Source organism: Panthera uncia, assembly GCF_023721935.1.
Source record: "Panthera uncia isolate 11264 chromosome C1 unlocalized genomic scaffold, Puncia_PCG_1.0 HiC_scaffold_4, whole genome shotgun sequence".
NCBI classification, from domain to species: Eukaryota; Metazoa; Chordata; class Mammalia; order Carnivora; family Felidae; genus Panthera; species Panthera uncia.
This window is the reverse complement of record NW_026057585.1, coordinates 73,844,814-73,862,590: the sequence shown is the minus strand read 5'-3', so window position 1 is coordinate 73,862,590 and position 17,777 is coordinate 73,844,814. Positions and strand designations below refer to the sequence as shown.

At 42.0% G+C, this 17,777-nt stretch overlaps 1 protein-coding gene across 2 annotated transcripts; it reads left to right on the top strand.

Annotated features, from left to right (window-relative positions):
• Positions 1-6: 6 nt before the first annotated feature.
• On the top strand, positions 7-17,461 carry ZFP69 (ZFP69 zinc finger protein). Of its 2 annotated transcripts, XM_049618689.1 has the most exons (6): positions 7-583; positions 1,689-2,171; positions 3,482-3,567; positions 9,298-9,424; positions 9,745-9,843; positions 14,822-17,461. In XM_049618689.1, exons 2-6 carry the CDS (start codon positions 2,045-2,047, stop codon positions 15,952-15,954), a joined length of 1,572 nt encoding a protein of 523 aa, XP_049474646.1. In that variant the 5' UTR covers positions 7-583; positions 1,689-2,044; the 3' UTR covers positions 15,955-17,461. The 2 variants fall into 2 exon arrangements, with proteins under 2 accessions (XP_049474646.1, XP_049474647.1); XM_049618690.1 differs by having other exon boundaries at positions 7-2,171; positions 9,748-9,843.
• The last annotated feature ends 316 nt before the right edge of the window (positions 17,462-17,777 follow it).

Sequence of the window (17,777 nt, the reverse complement as noted above, 5' to 3'; positions counted from 1 at the left end):
GGCCGGACGCGGGGCGGGCCCGGCGGCGCGGGGGGCGACCTGAGGCGTGGGCGACGGCGGGGCGCGGCGGGAGGACGGAGGCCCCGGGCGACGCCGGGCTGCGGCCCACGAGGCGGGGCGGCGGGTGGAGCCGGCTGCCGCCGCCGCCGGGCCGGCGTCAGAGCGAGTGCCCGCGAGGTGTATCCTCGCGCGCGTCTGCGGGAAGCGGGGTCAGGACAGCCCTCCCACTGCGGCCCGCGGAGCCCCGCGCCCCGGAGCGCGGCCGAGGAAGGCCGCCTGGAAGGGCGGCGGTGAGATGCTGTGCGGCGGCCGGCCCTAGACAGGCTCCCCGGGGGGACCGGGAAAAGCCCCGCATCCGGGGCGGAGGCCGAGGTCCGCGGGCTCCCGAAGGAAGCCTGCGGGAACGCTGGGCGTGCTTTGGAGAATCGTCGGTGAGCGGGGCATGCGGTCTACGAAGGCGGGGGAAGAACAAAATCCGCTACCGCCCGGTCCTCTGAAGAGACACCCTGTGGCGCCGAAAGCCTCGGGAGCGAGCGCTCTCGCGGCCGCGTCCTTGGTCCCAGCAGCGTCCGGGGCCGAGCTGGTGAGTGGGAGGATGCGCGGGTGTGCAGCCTCCGTCCCGGGAAGGCACGGCCGGGAGCGGTGAGGAGCGGCAGCTTCCAAATGCTGCTTCGAAAGTTTCCCCACTTTGGTAACTAGACGTTTACTTTTATGTATTCCGGGGGCAGGATATTTCCACATGCTCCATCCTGCAGGATGCAGCTCCTTTCTCTGCAGCGGGCACAGCTTGGGGCCCGGTGGGGGGAGCCCGTAAGCTACATACCCTTCCTTGCAAACTTCAAAAAGTTGGGCCAGCTCCCTTTATACGGAGCTCGGTCTGTGCGCGGGGCCCCAGTTACGCTGGACCAGGTGGCTGTGGAGGCACCTGCTCAGATGCGGGGGGCTTTGGATGAGATGATAGATTTGAGGTGTTTCCGGATTTCCCTGTTGCAAACACTTGTGCAGTAGTCCTCATGATACTCGAAGTGCTGTATTTCCTCCATCTGAACCCCTCCCCCTCCCCCAGTTTTAACATTTCTGAAACCAGGAGGCATCTTCACAGGCCAAAAGGACTTGCCCGCTGCTGGGCATCTGCGTGGTTGGGGAATGTACCTGTTGCTGTTTGGTCAGGTGAAAATGCAGCTGTGTGGTTATTCCATCACTTCTGACACTTGAGATGAACTTTAAATGTAGATCTCTAATTGTTTTTAAAAGTAGCTGGAAAAGGTAATGCTGTGGTAAAGCAAAAATTGTATAGCAATATTTATTACTAAGGGTTTTCTGTATGCTTGACATTGTTTCAATTAATGTTACAGCCCTATAAAGTACAATTGTTATTCCCATTTTATAGATGAAGAAACTGAAGCTCCAGAGAGTTGAAGTGTCTTAGAGCTTTTAAGTACAAGTGTCAGGATTCTCACCTAAACTGAATTCAAAGCTTGCCCTCTTAACTCCACTAAGTCTGTATCCAGGCAGAGGATGGGTGCAGCTTACTGGGAGGGAAGTCAAGAGAGGGTCTATGCTTGTTTTTATACCTTTTTGGCTGTTTATGGATGTGTGTATGGAACTGGGAGACAGCCACATCCAAGAAGACTGATTATACTTATTCCCACGTTGATGCCAAATCTTTATTTTCGGATCTTTTGCAGTTTAAAATATATTTCCTCAAGTTCTGGAGTTCTGGATGTGTGGTCGGTGCTTCTGGATCCCTCCTCTTCTGTCTTTTGCTCCTCTAGAAGACTATAGAGGCATGCACTCCAAACTGCTCAACTGGCTGCCTCCCAAGAAGGCACTCCTTAATTTAAGAGAGAAGTCAGTTTTTCAGAGTTGTTAAGGTCACATCAGCCTCTAGGAACCCCCGGGTTCTGGTGCTGCAGGGACACACCAAAGTTCTGGGGGCGGGAGATTGCGGTCAGAGGAGACCGCATACCTGTGAAGCCTCTCAGCAGAGATTCTGGGACTTTCGTCACCAGAAGTGGACACGCCCGGTTGGGTGGGCATCGTCATGCTACAGCAGCTCCTGATCACCCTGCCCACGGAGGCCAGCACCTGGGTGAAGTTGCGCCATCCAAAGAAGGCCAAGGAGGGGGCACCCCTGTGGGAGGATGTAACGAAGATGTTTGAAGGAGGAGGTGAGAGTAGACTGATGAAGGGAAAGCAGAATTCTCAACTTGTGTGTGAAAGGATAGGTACCCATTTCATTGAGGTGTCTCTTGGGGAGAAAATTGGAGGAAAGCAGGTCTCTGGGGTTCGTGCTTGTGGCTTTTGGGACGAGGATAGCTATGAGGGCAGATGTTGGGCTCTCAGCTCCTTGTGCCATGTGCTCCATGCTGCCCCCATCTCCAGTTCCCGGATAAAGCACGAAACAGGAGGACAATACAGTGTTCCCCACCAGCGGCTCCCAGGTATTGTGATTGTCACAGACAGTGGGGTCAAAGGCTTCTACTCCTTAAAGCGCCCCCAAGGTTTTCCTTCATAAGTTTTGGGCATTTTGGCCCAAAGCCAGTGTTTTCCACAAGTAGTTCTGAGGGGAAGGAATGACCTACTTGATGACTCTCGATTTCCAGGAGGTCAGGGGGAAACGTCCAAGATTATACACTATCTAGTGGTCTGGTTGGGACAGATAGATAGATGGACAGAGGAATTCGCGTGTCTCACATGATCTCGTAGGTCACACCTTTAACATTTCAAGTTCAGCCGGTATGTAAGCTAGCGGCGTGAGGCAGGGATTTTGCTAAAGCATCTTGACCGATGGAAAAATGAATAATGGTCTCCAGTGCTTATTATTAATTGTTGGAGACAGACGCATACCCCGAGCAAAATAATAGAAGGTAGCCTAAGAAAGTGCTATGGTAAATTTCTTTGGGAAGCCAAAAGACTGGAAACATTCTTCTGATTACATTTATTGGAGAAATTTTCACAAAGCAGATAGCACTGAATTGGGCCTTGAAAGAGGTCTTCCATTTTTTTGTAGAAGATTTGGGAAAAGGATACAGAAATGAGTGCCTCGAAGAGTGGTTCAGAGAATGGGAACCAGTCGAGTCTGAGGGCTAAGAATGTGGTCAATGTATGTGTACAATGGATAAAGGATGGTGGCTAGCGAAAACGAACACTTGGGGAAGTGTGTTTTAGGCGAGTTGTAGAGGGCCTGATGTCCATGGGAAAGGTTTGGATTTTCTTTCTTAACCAGAAACATTTGAACAGAGGAGTGGCCTGGTCTGAGCTTTTGGACCAGTGTTGCCCTTTGGGAAGTATTAGTGCTCAAAGCAGTGCACTGCAGACCCTGCTTATTAAGGAGGCCCCCCACTCTGCTCTGAGTTGCTCGAAATGTCCCTCTCTGTGAATGTTTTGAGAGAGGAGCCTGTTCAGCAGGTCTGCAGGCAGTTTTTCTATTTGGGGGATTTGGGGAGATATAAACCTCATGGCTCTTTTCCTTCTTTAGCTCTGCTCTCTCAGGATGCTGAGGAGACCCAGGGAGAAAGTTTGAAGGCTGAAGTCACCTCTGGACCTCCAGCAGCAGAATCCCAGGTGGGTTGGGTTTTCCTTTCATTTTCTTGGACCTGCTGCTTGGTTTTCAAGGCTATAACTCGCCTTTTTTTTTTTTTCTTTTTTTTTTTTTTTTTTTTTTTTGGAGTGTGAGGAGTTTGGAGGTGTTTGTTAGTGTGGGGCTAACAGATTCAACATAGGGAACTGTGCAAGTTGCTCTTGTACAGAAAACTGGGCTGTAGTGGTGGCGATTCCCCTACTCATGGTGGCTTCCCTCCTTGTAACTCTTGTTTGTGGCCAACATCTTGATTTAACATTATGCTAATTTCTGTAGAGAAAGAGAAATGAATGCTAGAATTCCAGCCCCTAAAAACAAATAGATGCCACTTGCGGTCTCAGATACACGTCAACTTTCTTTTTTGAGTATTTTTACTCAAAAACAAACTTCGTAAAGGGGCGCCTGGGTGGCGCAGTCGGTTAAGCGTCCGACTTCGGCCAGGTCACGATCTCGCGGTCCGTGAGTTCGAGCCCCGCGTCGGGCTCTGGGCTGATGGCTCGGAGCCTGGAGCCTGTTTCCGATTCTGTGTCTCCCTCTCTCTCTCTGCCCCTCCCCAGTTCATGCTCTGTCTCTCTCTGTCCCAAAAATAAAATAAAAAACGTTGAAAAAAAAAAAATTAAAAAAAAAAAAACAAACAAACTTCGTAAAGTGACAAGAACCTTCTGACATTCTTAGGCGATGTACCCATTTCGCTGGTGGACTTCATGTGGTAACCCTTCGTATAGTATTAGGAGTAGAGATCAAACCAAAGGAGAAGTGAGTGGGGAAGAAATGGTGTGGCCACATAGCACACACACGTTAGACAAATGGACAGTTATTACAGGGTGTCCTCACTGTCGACTGGAAGCATAGGGAAGACAGGAGAAAAATTGTAGAATGAGTGAGAAAGGAAGACTATTCAAAATGAAATATTATCCGACGGCAGGAGAGTTTTAAGTGAAAAGGACTTGGGTTCTGTAATTAGATGGTACAGGATCTGAAATTATCTCTAAGTATTTACTTGCTTGGTAATGGGGCAATTTTTTTCAGCTGTTTACAATCCCAGTTTCCTCCGCTGATTCAGATGCTCATATTTTTCTAGGATTGAATGCTTTTCAAAGTTATTTACAGTAATAAGGAAGAAGCAATAAGAATAAGGAGTAATAGTCTATTTAAAGAGTTCTCTCTATATTCCACTTATCTGGAATTCCTCATTTCTTGACATGTATCAAAAACTGATGGTATTCTTACTGCTGGGAAAAGAAATTAAATTTTTTTTTAATTTTTAATGTTTATTTTTGAGAGAGAGAGTGTGTGAGCGGGAGAGGGGCAGAGAGAGAGGGAGACACAGAATCGAAAGCAGGCTCCAGGCTCAGAGCTGTCAGCACGGAGCCCGACATGAGGCTCAAACCAATGAACTGTGAGGTCATGTCCTGAACCGAAGATGGATGCTTAACCAACTGAGCCACCCAGGCACCCCTGTATAGTTTTTTTTTTTTTTTAAGTTTTTTTATTTATCTTGAGAGAGAGAGCAAGCAAGCGAGCATGAGTGGGGGAGGGGCAGAGAGAGAATCCCAAGCAGGGACCAGTTCTGTGCTGTCAGCATAGAACCCGATGTGGGATTCAATCCAAGAACCGTGAGATAATGACATGAGCTCAGATCAAGAGTCAGACACTCAACCAACTGAGCCACCTGGGCACCCCGAAAATGTGTAGTTCTATTTTGACATGTGTATATACCATGTAACCAAAATATACACCATTTCCACCATCTCGGAAAGTTCCCTCCGGCTCCTTTCCAATCAGAACTTTGCTTTGCTCCCAGTAGAGGGTACATGGCTTCTCTTTGTTATTTTTCTTTTTTCTTTTCTTTTCTTTTCTTTTCTTTCCTTTCTTTCTTTCTTTTTTTCTTTCTTTCTTTTAATGTTTATTTACTTTTGAGAGAGAGAGAGAGAGAGCGAGAGAGAGCACACACGAGCAAGCCGGGGAGGGGCAGAGAGAGAGGGAGACACAGAATCCGAACCCAGGAACCGTGAAATCATGACCTGGGCTGAAGTCAGATGCTTATCCGACTGAACCACCCAGGCGCCTCTCTTTGTTATTTCTTATAAGTGCATGGGAATCTATAATGACCTCAAAATAAAAAGTTTAAAACAGAATGTATATTCTGCAGTTGATAGGTATAGTGTTCTATAAATGTCCATTAAGTTGACAGATAGATGGTTCAAATCTGTATCCTTGATGCATTATTGTCCGTTTGTATCAGTTACTGAGAAAGGAATGTTGAAATCTGTTGTGGTTTTGTCTGTATCTTCCTTCAGTTCTGTCAGTTCTGCTCTATTTCGAGTTCTGTTATGAGATACATTAACAAGTAGTATTGTTGTCTTCTTGATGAACTGACACTTTATCATCATGAGATGTCTCTTCTTTATGGCAAGTAATATTCCTTCTCCTAAGCCCACTTTTGTCTGATTTATTATAGTTCCTCCTCTGTTGTTTAAGTTATTATTTGTATGGTATAGCTTTTTCAGTTCTTTTACTTTTGACCTATCTGTATCTTTATACTTAAAGTATGGCCTTAGATATAGCTGTGTCTTGCTTGTTTAGTGCATTTACAGTTACCATAATCATCGATACAGTGGGATTTAAATGTATATTCTTACTCTTTGCTGTTCACACATTTTTGTTTCTTTGTTCCTCTTCTGCTTCCTCTTGGATTGCATGGTGTTTTAGTATTCTACTTTATGCCCTCTAATGACTTTTTAGCTATACTTGTTTTATTTGCTTGTGGTGGTTGCTCTGACCGTTATAATATGTGTTTTTAACATATCACAGTTGAATTAATATTATACTGTTTCACATGTGGCATGGAAGCCCCGTATTTCCATTTACTCTTCCCCATTGTTTGTATATTGTCATCATATATTTCACTTTACACATTAAAACCCCACAGTACATTGTTCCTATTTTTGTTTTTTGTTTTTTAAAAGTTCACTTATTTTGTGAGAGAAAGCAAGCATGAGCAGGGGAGGGGCAGAGAGAGGGAGGGAGAGAGAGAGAGAGAGAGAGAAAAGAAGAAAGAGAGAGAGAGAGAGAGAGAGAGAGAGAGAGAGAATATCCCAGGCAGGCTCCACACTCAGTGAGGAGCCTGACTTGGGGCTCGAACTCATAAACCGAGAGATCCTGACCTGAGCTGAAATCAAGAGTCAGATGCTTAACCAACTGAGCCACCTAGGTGCCCCTGTTCTTATTTTTGTTTTTAGCAGTAAATAGTTTTTAAGCAATTAAGAAAACGAAAAAAAAAAGTTCTTTTCATAACCATCACATAATTACCAATTTGCAGTCTTCATTCCTTCTTTTAATTCCAAGTTTCTGCCTGGCATCATTTCCCTTCAACCAGAAGAAAGTCGTTCAACGTTTCTTGTAGTGTGGGTGTTCTGACGAATTCTCACAGCTTTTGCTGATCTAAAGATGTCTTTCTGTTGTCTTCTATTTGAGGATCTTTTACTGGATAGAGAGCTCTAGGGTGACTTTTTTCTTTGAAGCACTTTACAAGTGTTCCATGATCTTTTAGCTTGTATCGTTTGGAATGAGAAGTCAGCTGTAACTATTATTTCCCTATAGGCGACCTGCCTTTCTGTTTGTTTTATACCAACTTGTGGGTTTTTTTGTTCCTCCTTTCCTACCTTCTTTTGGCTACCTTCATGATCTTTTGTCGTTGCTCTTCAGCAGTTTTACTGTGATGTGTGTAGGGCTGGTTTTTTTTGCATTTAGTATTTTGGGGGTTTGCTGAGCTTAGGTCTGTGGCTTGATTTTTTTCCATCAAATTTGGAAAATTTTCAGCCTTTATTTCTCCAAATATTTTTTCTGCCCATTCTTTTATCTTCTTCTGAGATTCTAATTATATATATTATTAAACCACTTGGTATTATCCCAGGTTTGGTTTTTTTCCCTCTTGGTGCTTCAATTTGAATAATATCTATTGACCTATCTTAAGTTTCATGGATCTTGTCTTCATCGGGCCATTCAGGCCATTCTGCTGCCATTAAGTCCATTTAGTGGATTTTTCTGATACTGTATTTTTCATTTGTAGAATTTTCATATAGTTCTTTAGTATTTCTCTCACTCCTCTTAGTTACCCCCATGTTTGCACTTACTGTATTCATATTTTATTGTAAATTTTTTAACATTTTAATAATTTCTTTAAACTTCTTGTCTGCTAATTCCAAAGACTTAGTCACCTGTGGGCTTGCTTCTATTGATTTTTCTTTTCTTTTTTTTTTTTTTTAATTTTTTTAATGTTTATTTATTCTTGAGAGAGAGACAGAGTGTGAGGGGGGAGGGGCAGAGAGAGAAGGAGACACAGAATCCGAAGGAGGCTCCAGGCTCTGAGCTGTCAGCACAGAGCCTGACGCGGGGCTCGAACTCACAAACCGTGAGATCATGACCTGAGCTGAAGTCGGACACTTAACCGACTGAGCCACCCAGGTGCCTTTTTATTTTCTTAATTATAGGTCACATTTTCCTCCTTCTTCACATGTGTAACAGTTTTTTCTAGTAGTTGAGATATTGGGTATTGAAGAACAGTGGGGAGGGGTACCTGGGTGGCTCAGTCAGTCAGGTGTGGGAGGGACACTTGATTTCAGCTCAGGTCATGATCTCACAGTTCATGAGGTTGAGTCCCACATCAGGCTCTGTGCTGACAGTGCACACAAAACCTGCTTTGGATTCTCTCTCTCCTCTCTCTGCCCCGCCCCTGTTCATACACACACGCACTCTCTCTCAAAATAAACTTAAAAAAAAAAATAGTGGGGGAGGAACTATATATGTGCGCACATCCATATGTACACACATATATATGTATACATACACGTGTGTGTGTGTGTGTGTGTGTATACATATGTGTGTCGTTTGTTTATTTACAAAAGACTAAGTCCTTTCCTCTGTCTGGTGGTTAAAGTGAGGGACTGATTATTCATATTCTCCCTAGAGCTGTGGCTGAGCTCTGGCTGAGACACAGCTTTTATTTGATTGAGTTCACTTCTGACTAACCCAACTACAAACACCCATGCCACCACTGCTGGGGGGCTGATCTTTATTATCTCTTCAAGTATTTGAGCTAGGATGGGGTTAGACTACAGTTCCAGTTTTGTTCATCTTTGCATTGAACTCCAGTTCAATGAGCCCCAGGATTTAAGCTCAGTAGCAATACATTGGCTTTGTGACAATAATTGCTGAAAGCCTCTCTGTCTCTCCCTCTGGCCCCTCTGTCCTCCTCTCCTCCTGTTCCCTTCACCAACCTGCCACCAGTGATGCTGTTCACTCTCCTGTTCCTCAGATAAGCCAAGGATGCTCTCACTTTAGGTCCTTTGTACCTGCCTGGAATGCTCTTCCCTCAGATTTCCACATAGGTCTCCCTCACTGAATTCATGTCTGTGGTCAAATCTCACCCTTTTAGAGAGACCTTCCCCAACCACCTTGCATAAAAGATCCTCCGCTACCTTCATGTGGTTCTCCCTGTTTCCTCCTTATCCTGCTTCATTTTTTCTAAGGCCCATATGACCTTCTGTTTTTCTATGTATTTATGGTAATCTCCGGAGGATCTTCAGACACATCCAGAGGAGGCTGCCAGTAAAACTAGTTTAAAATCTCTCAGAACTTAGAATACTGTCAGAACTCCTTGGACCTTGATGGAGGTGGTCTTTGTCTGAAAAGGAATATATTTGATATTCTAGGAACTGCTGACTTTCAAGGACATATCTGTGGACTTTACCCAGGAGGAGTGGGGACAACTGCCCCTTGCTCACCGGAATCTATACCGGGAGGTGATGCTGGAGAACTATGGGAACCTGCTGTCAGTGGGTAAGGATGGGCGGAACATTCACCCAGAAAACCTGTTACAGGAAAGTCATTAATTCCAAATTATCAAATGTTGTGGATGCCTTTGAGCTTGGCCTTGAGTTCTGTATTAGAGATGTCTCATTCCTTGGGGGAACCGCTTTACTTGTTAGAGCGAGAATAGAAAGACATTCTGTGGTGTCCCTTTCCATCTTCAGAGACCCTGACTGCCAGAGGACTAGAAAGAATTCTGGGGATGTTCTTAGAACTCAGTGTAAACATTCATACTCTGGTTTTTTTTTTTGTTTGTTTGTTTTTTGTTTTTGTTTTTTTTACTTTATAAGCAGGATATCAACTTTCTAAACCTAGTGTGATATCCCAGTTGGAGAAAGGACAAGAGCCATGGATGACAGAGAAAGAAGGCCCAGGAGATCCCAGTTCAGGTGAGACCAAGTCAGATAGTACCTTTTAATATGTAGGCCAGAGTCCCCGAAGTCTCCCCAGGCTGTGGGGAAGGCTGAAGTCAGTGGACAGGGCATGCACTAAACCTGACGTCACCCCTCCCTCCATCATCCCTTTCCTTCACCTCACCTTGCAAAAGTCTCTCTGGAGTTGGAGGGCAGGGAGTCTTGTCTTAATTTAGGTTGAACTTGACTTTTCCTCTTTTCTTCAGTATCCTGAACTCTGCAAATCGAAAGCGCCTTTCTCTGAGCAGTCAGATGTACATGGTCTCTCTTCACGGAAAACACATCTCTTTTCAGGGCTCACTGCATTCGATAGATCTTTAATTTTCTCTCTTACATTCTGTTTCCACTTTCCACCAATTTTCATTTTACAATTTCAGCTTTGATTCTCACTCTCTTTTTAACTTATTTATCTACCTTTTGTATTTTTTGTAACAACTGTATGAAAATTCTTGCAAGAGAAATTGCCACAGGACAATTAAGTGGTCTTTAACCATCTCCTTAAACTTTGCTTTATTATGAAATATTTTAGGTGTTCAGAAAGGCATAGAGAACATTATAACAAATTTCTATGTAGCTTCCACCTAGGTTAAGAAAAAAGAGCTGAAGTCCTGCTATTCCCCCTTTACCTTTTAAAATAACCAATTTTTCGGGGACAACTAGGTGTCTCAGTCAGTTGAGCATCCAACTTTGGCTCAGGTCATGATCTCGCAGTTCATGAGTTCGAGCTCCATGTTGGGCTCTGTGCTGACAGCTCAGAAGCTGGAACCTACTTTGGATTCTGTTTATCCCTGTCTCTATTTCTTCCCTGCTCGTGCTCTGTCTCTCTCTCTCTCAAAAATAAATAAAGATTGGAGCGCCTGGGTGGCTCAGTCGGTTAAGCGTCTGACTTCAGCTCAGGTCACGATCTCGCGGTCCGTGAGTTCGAGCCCCGCGTCAGGCTCTGGGCTGATGGCTCAGAGCCTGGAGCCTGCTTCCGATTCTGTGTCTCCGTCTCTCTCTGCCCGTCCCCCGTTCATGCTCTGTCTCTCTCTGTCTCAAAAATAAATAAAACGTTAAAAAAAAATTTTTTTTTAATAAATAAACAAAGATTAAAAAAATTTTTTTTAAATAACCAACTTTTCAGAGTTTAAATATTGTCATTCTCCTATATGTCTTCATACTTTCACTGCGTGTGTATATCCTGGAACAATATTTGGTATTATTTTGCATGGGTTTTTTTTTTTAAGTTTATTTATTTATTTTTGAGAGAGAGAGAGAGCACAAGCAGGAGAGGGGCAAAGAGAGAGAGGGAGGCACAGAATCTGAAGCAGGCTCCAGGCTCTGAGCTGTCAGCACAGAGTCTAGTGTGGGGCTCGAATCCATGAACTATGAGATCGTGACCTGAGCTGAAGTCAGACGCCCAACCGACTGAGCCACCCAGGTGCCCCTTCATGTTTTTATTCTTTAAATAAATGGTGTATATACTTCTACTTGCTTTTCTCAGTCAACACAATTGATATTTATCCATCTTCTTCTAGTTATTTCTGTTGAACTAATAAATAAATTTATTTATCTATTTTCCTGTTAATAGACATATTGTTTCTAAATTTGGGGGTTACCAAGATGCAGTAAGTCTTCCTGTACGTGTCTTCTTGTGTACACATGCAAGTATTTCTCTGCGATGTGGAAGCAAAACTGTTGGGTCATGGAGTGTATGCACCTTCCTTTTGCTTGATATTACCAACTTGCTCTTCAAAGCAGTTGCACCAATATGTACCTCCCCTCGGCAAGCCTTAAGACTTTCCAGAGTGCAGCATCTTTGTCAACACTTGGCTTTGTCAAACTTTAAAATTATTGTAAATTTGTGGGTGAATATGGTATCTTACCGTTTCTTTCATTTTCCTCATTATCAGCAAGAGGAGCATACTTTTCATGTCTATTGACCATCTAGATTTCTCTTACGTAAATTACTTTGCCAGTTCTGTTTTTTTTTTCTTGATCTATAGAAAGGATGTATATATCATCTTATATTTTTAAGTTTGGCTTTTCATATTTAGAGTTAATTCACCTAGAATTATTTTATGTGTAGTGTGAGGTGCCTTTTCCACATGGATAATCAGTCCAGGAACCATTTATTTAATAGTTAATACCACTCTGTTACCTATCAAGTTTCCTTATATACTTGTGTCTGTTCTGGGCACTGTATTCTGTTCCATTTTTCTCTTCTAGCCTTCCTGTAATGCCAGGCTGTTGTAATCACTGTATTTCATAGTGAAACTCATATGTGGTCAAGGTAGTTCTCCCACTTTTTTCTTCAAAATTGTCCTCATTATTAGCCCCTTGCTCTTCCATGCAAATTATATAATGAATGCATGAAATTTCACACACACCCACACACATGCAAATACTCTGGTGGTGTTTTGATTGGAAGAGAATTGAATTTATAGATCAACTTTGGGGAGAATTAATGTTATGATATTGAGTGTTACTATCTAGAAACAGGGTATATTGCTGCATTCATTAGTATTTCCTAACTTTTTTTTTTTAATAAAGTTTCAGAATTTTCCGTATAAAGGTCTTGTCCCTATTGCATCTCTTTTGTTAGATTCATCTTGAAGACCTTTTATTTTGCTGTTTTGATGGTATATATTTTTAAATTATGTTTTCTGTTTGTTGCTGGTGTATAATAATAGAACAGTTGGATTTGTATATTGATCCTATAGCTAGCCATCTTGTTTCATTCCATTATTAATTCCAATAATTTGTTTATATATTCTCTTGGGTTTTCTCTTTTTCAGCTTATATAATGAAAATAAGAGCTACCATGAATTTCATTTAGATTTTCCAGTCGCTTTAAATAATAAGAACAGTTTGATTTTACTAAAACGTTTTAGTTTACTGCAATAACAAAAACTCACAACTTCATTCAAAGTTAAATTCTTGGAACGCCTGGCTGGTTCAGTTGGTTATCCATTGGACTTTTTGATTTCCGCTGAGTTCATGATCTCATAGTTTGTGAGATTGAGCCCTGTCCACGCAGAGCCCGCTTGAGATTCTCTCTCCGTCTCTCTCTCTGACACTCCCCCATCACGCGTGTGTTTTCTCTCTCAAAGTAAATCAACATTTTGGGGCACCTGGGTGGCTCACTCAGTTAAGCGTCTAACTTCGGCTCAGGTCATGATCTCACAATTCATGAGTTTGAGCCCCGCATCAGACTCTGTGCTGTCAGGTCAGAGCCTGGAGCCTGCTTCAGATTCTGTGTCTCCCTCTCTCTCTCTCCCCCTCCCTGGCTTGTACTCTGTCTCTCTCTCAAGAATAAATAAAAGTTAAAAAAATTTTTTTAAAGGAATAAACATTTTTTAAAAAATGTTAAAAATCTCTTCTTCTGTAGTTTGGTCCTTCAGGCCTGGATATTGAATTGGGAAAGGGGACATGACATAGAAGACTTCTTTTCTCCTGCTCTGTCTTCTTTTCTTCCACCTCCCATTTTCAGGACCAGAATCAGAAGCCTACACAACATAGACTCTATTATTGCCTTTACTCGTTAAGAATTTGGAAGTACTATTGATCCTTTTGTGTTGACCGAAAAACCTTACAAAAAGTTATACTTTTCAAGAATGAAGATGTATCAGTTGAAATATCAGGAATGGGTATAACAGATTATCAAAAAACCCAGTCAAAACTGTAGAGATTAAAAGATATTTTCAGAGAACATAGCAATAATAGTAATATAGCAGTTTGGGTTTCTTACAAGTCTCCTTTGTATAAATAACATTTCTAGGGACAGATTAATAACCACAGGAAATAGAACAAAGCAAATATTAATACAAGTTTCAATAAAAGACAGCTTAATGTTTTCATGAAAGTTCTTAGTTCAGACCTTAGTTTTTGAATGAGCATCTCCTGCTGGTGTGGGGAGAGGGACATCTTTTTATCTTTCTGAGATTGTTTTCTAAAAGTAGTTGTCAAGAAAAGATATTCTTAAGACATAGCTCTGAAATTTCATTATTTAGTATTAGAGCATGTCTGAAGTGCTCAAATTTTACTCTCTGTATAAAATCACACATTTACCTTATTTACTGTTTCTTAACTTCCCATTACCTCCCTATGTTGCATAACCATTTTTACATGTGCAATTGACCTTGAACAACACTGGTTTGAACTGCATGCGTCCACCTATTATATGTGGATTTTTTTTTAATGTTTATTTTAGAAAGGGAGGGGGTGAGTGGGGGAGGGGCAGAGAGCAAGGGAGACAGAAAATCCGAAGCAGGCTCCATGCTGTCAGCACAGAGCCTGATGTGGGGCTCAAACCCATCAATCATGAGATCATGACCTGAGCCAAAGTTGGACGCTCAACAGACTGAGCCACTTAGGCACCCCTGGAGTTTTTCTTTTTAATGAAATGATTTGTCAACTTTTTTTAATGTTTATTTATTTTGAGAGAGAGAGAACACAAGTGGGGGCGGGGGTGGGTGTGGGGACAGAGGGAGAAAGAGACTTCCAAGCAGGCTCCATGCTGTCAGTGCAGAGCCCGACACAGGACTCGATCTCTTGAACTGTGAGATCATGATATGAGCCAAAATCGAGAGTCAAACATTTAACCAACTGAGCTACGCAGGCACCCCTATATGTGGATTTTTTACAGTGCATTTTCTTTTCTCTTTATTGTAAGAATCTAGTATATGATACACATAACATAAAAAGTGTTAATTGATTTACTGGTGAGGCTTCTAGTCAACAGTAGGCTATTAGTAGTTAAGTTTCGGTGGGAATCAGAAGTTATACATGGATTTTTTTTACTGTATTGAAGTTGATATCCCAACCCCCATGTTGTTCAAGGGTCAAATGTAATCAAAGTCTCATGTGTTTTATATGTGTAGTTCTCTAAATCTCTATTCCATATCCACTATAGTAATTTATTTTTTGAAGCATAATGAATGTGAGTTATGTGCATTTTTTCCTTTTCTTTCAGACTTGAAGAATAAAACAGAAACCAGTACATCAGCTTCAAAGAATGAGATTTTACAGGAACACTTATATCATGGCATTATGATGGAAGGGTTCCTGAGAGATGATGTCATTTATTCCACATTGAGAAAAGTCTCTAAATATGATGGCGAGTTAGAAGAGCACCAGGAATCCCATGGAAGAGATATAAGACACGCCATCCTGACCCACAAGAAGAGTGACCAGGAAACTAACAAATTCGGGGAAAATATTGTCAGTTCAAATGTTACGATAGAACAGAGGCACCGTAAATGTGATACACCTAGAAAGAGGAATAAATACAAATTAGACTTGATAAATCATCCGAATTACATAAGAACAAAAACCTATGAATGTAATATATGTGAAAAAAACTTCAAACAACCCATTCATCTTACTGAACACATGAGAATTCATACTGGTGAAAAACCTTTCAGATGTAAGGAATGTGGAAGAGCGTTTAGCCAAAGTGCATCCCTTACTACACACCAGAGGATCCATACTGGTGAGAAACCCTTTGAATGTGAAGAATGTGGCAAAGCCTTTAGGCATCGCTCATCTCTTAATCAGCATCATAGAACTCACACTGGAGAGAAACCCTATGTATGTGATAAATGTCAGAAAGCTTTCAGCCAGAACATTAGCTTGATCCAGCATTTGAGAACTCATTCTGGAGAGAAACCCTTTACGTGCAATGAATGTGGGAAAACCTTCCGACAGATTAGACACCTTAGTGAACATATAAGAATTCACACTGGGGAGAAGCCCTATGCGTGCACTGCGTGTTGTAAAACCTTTAGTCATAGAGCGTATCTAACGCATCACCAGAGAATCCATACTGGGGAGAGACCCTACAAATGTAAGGAATGTGGGAAAGCCTTTAGACAGAGGATACACCTTAGCAACCATAAAACTGTTCATACAGGAGTGAAAGCATATGAATGCAACCGCTGTGGAAAAGCCTACAGGCATGATTCATCCTTTAAGAAACATCAGAGACACCATACTGGAGAAAAGCCTTATGAATGTAATGAATGTGGAAAAGCCTTCAGCTATAATTCATCACTTAGTCGACATCATGAAATACACAGGAGGAATGCCTTTCGAAATAATGTGTAAAAATAGATTATTCAACATGAGAACAAAAGCTAACTCTAAATCAGTGCTTTTAAATTCCAGGATTCCAAATTTGAGGAATTGATATAATGATACCAGCCTTTAATATTGCCTGTTGTGTAAATAGTACGTTGATAACTATTATCTACTAACACCTCCATACAAAGTACTTAAGAATAAAGGATTCAATTAAATTCAGGATTGTGATGCACACATAATTGTTACCTGATTTCATGGTGAATTATTCTCCATGGGCATTCTCTGATTTATAGACTAACATTTGGGAAGTACTGTTGAAAAAAATCACCCCTGTTTTTTAAGTAACTTACTTTTTTTAAATGAGGAAACTTACAAATCTGATAAAATTCAAATGGCATAGACAGTTGTATAAGTGAAAATCCTTTTCCTACATCCACCACCAAATTCTACCTTAGAGGCAACCATTTTTATAACTTTTTATGCACCCTTCAAGAGATCTTTTTTATTTGTATCCAAGAGAATATGCAGAGTTCTTTTTAAGCATAAATGGCAGCTTCCTATGTAAACACATCTGCACATTACTTTTATTACTTAACCATATATCATGGAGGTCATTCCATATTAGTAGATAAAGTGCCTACTCATTCTTTTTTATAACTGCATGGTATCCTGTGGTTTGAATGTACTTTAATTTAGCCAGTTCACTATGATGGACTTTTGGATTTCTAATCTTTTGTTGCAATGAATAGTCTTACGCATTTTTCTTTCTTACACATGTGTTTGTGTAGGGTAAATTCCAAGAACTGGAGTCTCTATACTAGAGGGTATGTGCACTTGTATGATGGATAGTGCCAAACTGGCCTTCATAGAGGTTGGGCCAATTTACTTTCCCACCAGCAAGAGGACTAGGAGCCACCTGATGCTGAAGCATGTGCTGGACCCACAGCCCTGTTAGTCATCAAAGAAGTATCCATTTGTCCCAATAGCTAGTGTGGAAGTACCAGCTGAGCTGCATCCCCAGAAGGAGCGCTGCTCTCCATTCCTGGAGCCAGAGAGGAGTCTGCATCTTACTGAACATCAGCCAAGCCTACCAAAATCTCAGCTGGAAAAGGAGAAGCCCTCTTTCCACCAACTGCTCCAGCCCTTGACCTCTACGCTGGAGCTGCCTGATCAATGAGAGTCCCTTGGAAGAGACCAATCCACCTATCTTAGCAAGTCAAATCTTGGCTGCAACCCCTCTGATGGAATGGAGGAACACTGATAATTGAGTCAGGAGACTTAAGATGGCAGGGTGTACTATGGATGATCAACCACAGCATTTTACCGGATGGTTAAGTTAGCAAGTTACAGTTAATACGTGGAGGAAGAGAGAAAAGAGGTAGGGCATGACTGTCTAATAAGCATTGATTAATGAAAGTATTAATTAACATTGCTTATGTTGTGAAAGCTGAGCACCACGATCGGGGCTACATGGTTTTGTACATGCTCATTTTTCAATCTGGTAAATGTTTATTAAAGTTTTAGTGAGTAATTCTGTGCAATGTTAATCGATTTACCCTCACCTCCATCCACTAAGGTTATAAACCAAAGCCTGGCACTTAGATTTTCCATTATAGCTATTGCTACTTTATAGTTCCATGTCCCATTTTCCTCCTTCCTATATGGGCTCTGTCTAAACACAGTAGATTAGTTGAGACTCTTTGGTCAAATAACAAATCATTTGGGGCTTTTTAAGCCTCAATGTGGGGGTGTTATTAGAGGGATATTGGGGTATCCTGTAATTCATGGGTTGCAATACATTCAAACAGCAGACTGGGCTTAGGACCTGAAGCACTTTAGAAAACCCA

Excerpts from the sequence above, each read along its gene's own strand:
- ZFP69 (XM_049618689.1), top strand. The coding sequence starts at position 2,045 with ATGCTACAGCAGCTCCTGATCACCCTGCCCACGGAGGCCAGCACCTGG. Across the intron at positions 2,172-3,481 it reads GAAGATGTTTGAAGGAGGAG|CTCTGCTCTCTCAGGATGCT; the intron begins GTGAGAGTAGAC and ends TTCCTTCTTTAG. Across the intron at positions 9,844-14,821 it reads CCCAGGAGATCCCAGTTCAG|ACTTGAAGAATAAAACAGAA; the intron begins GTGAGACCAAGT and ends CTTTTCTTTCAG.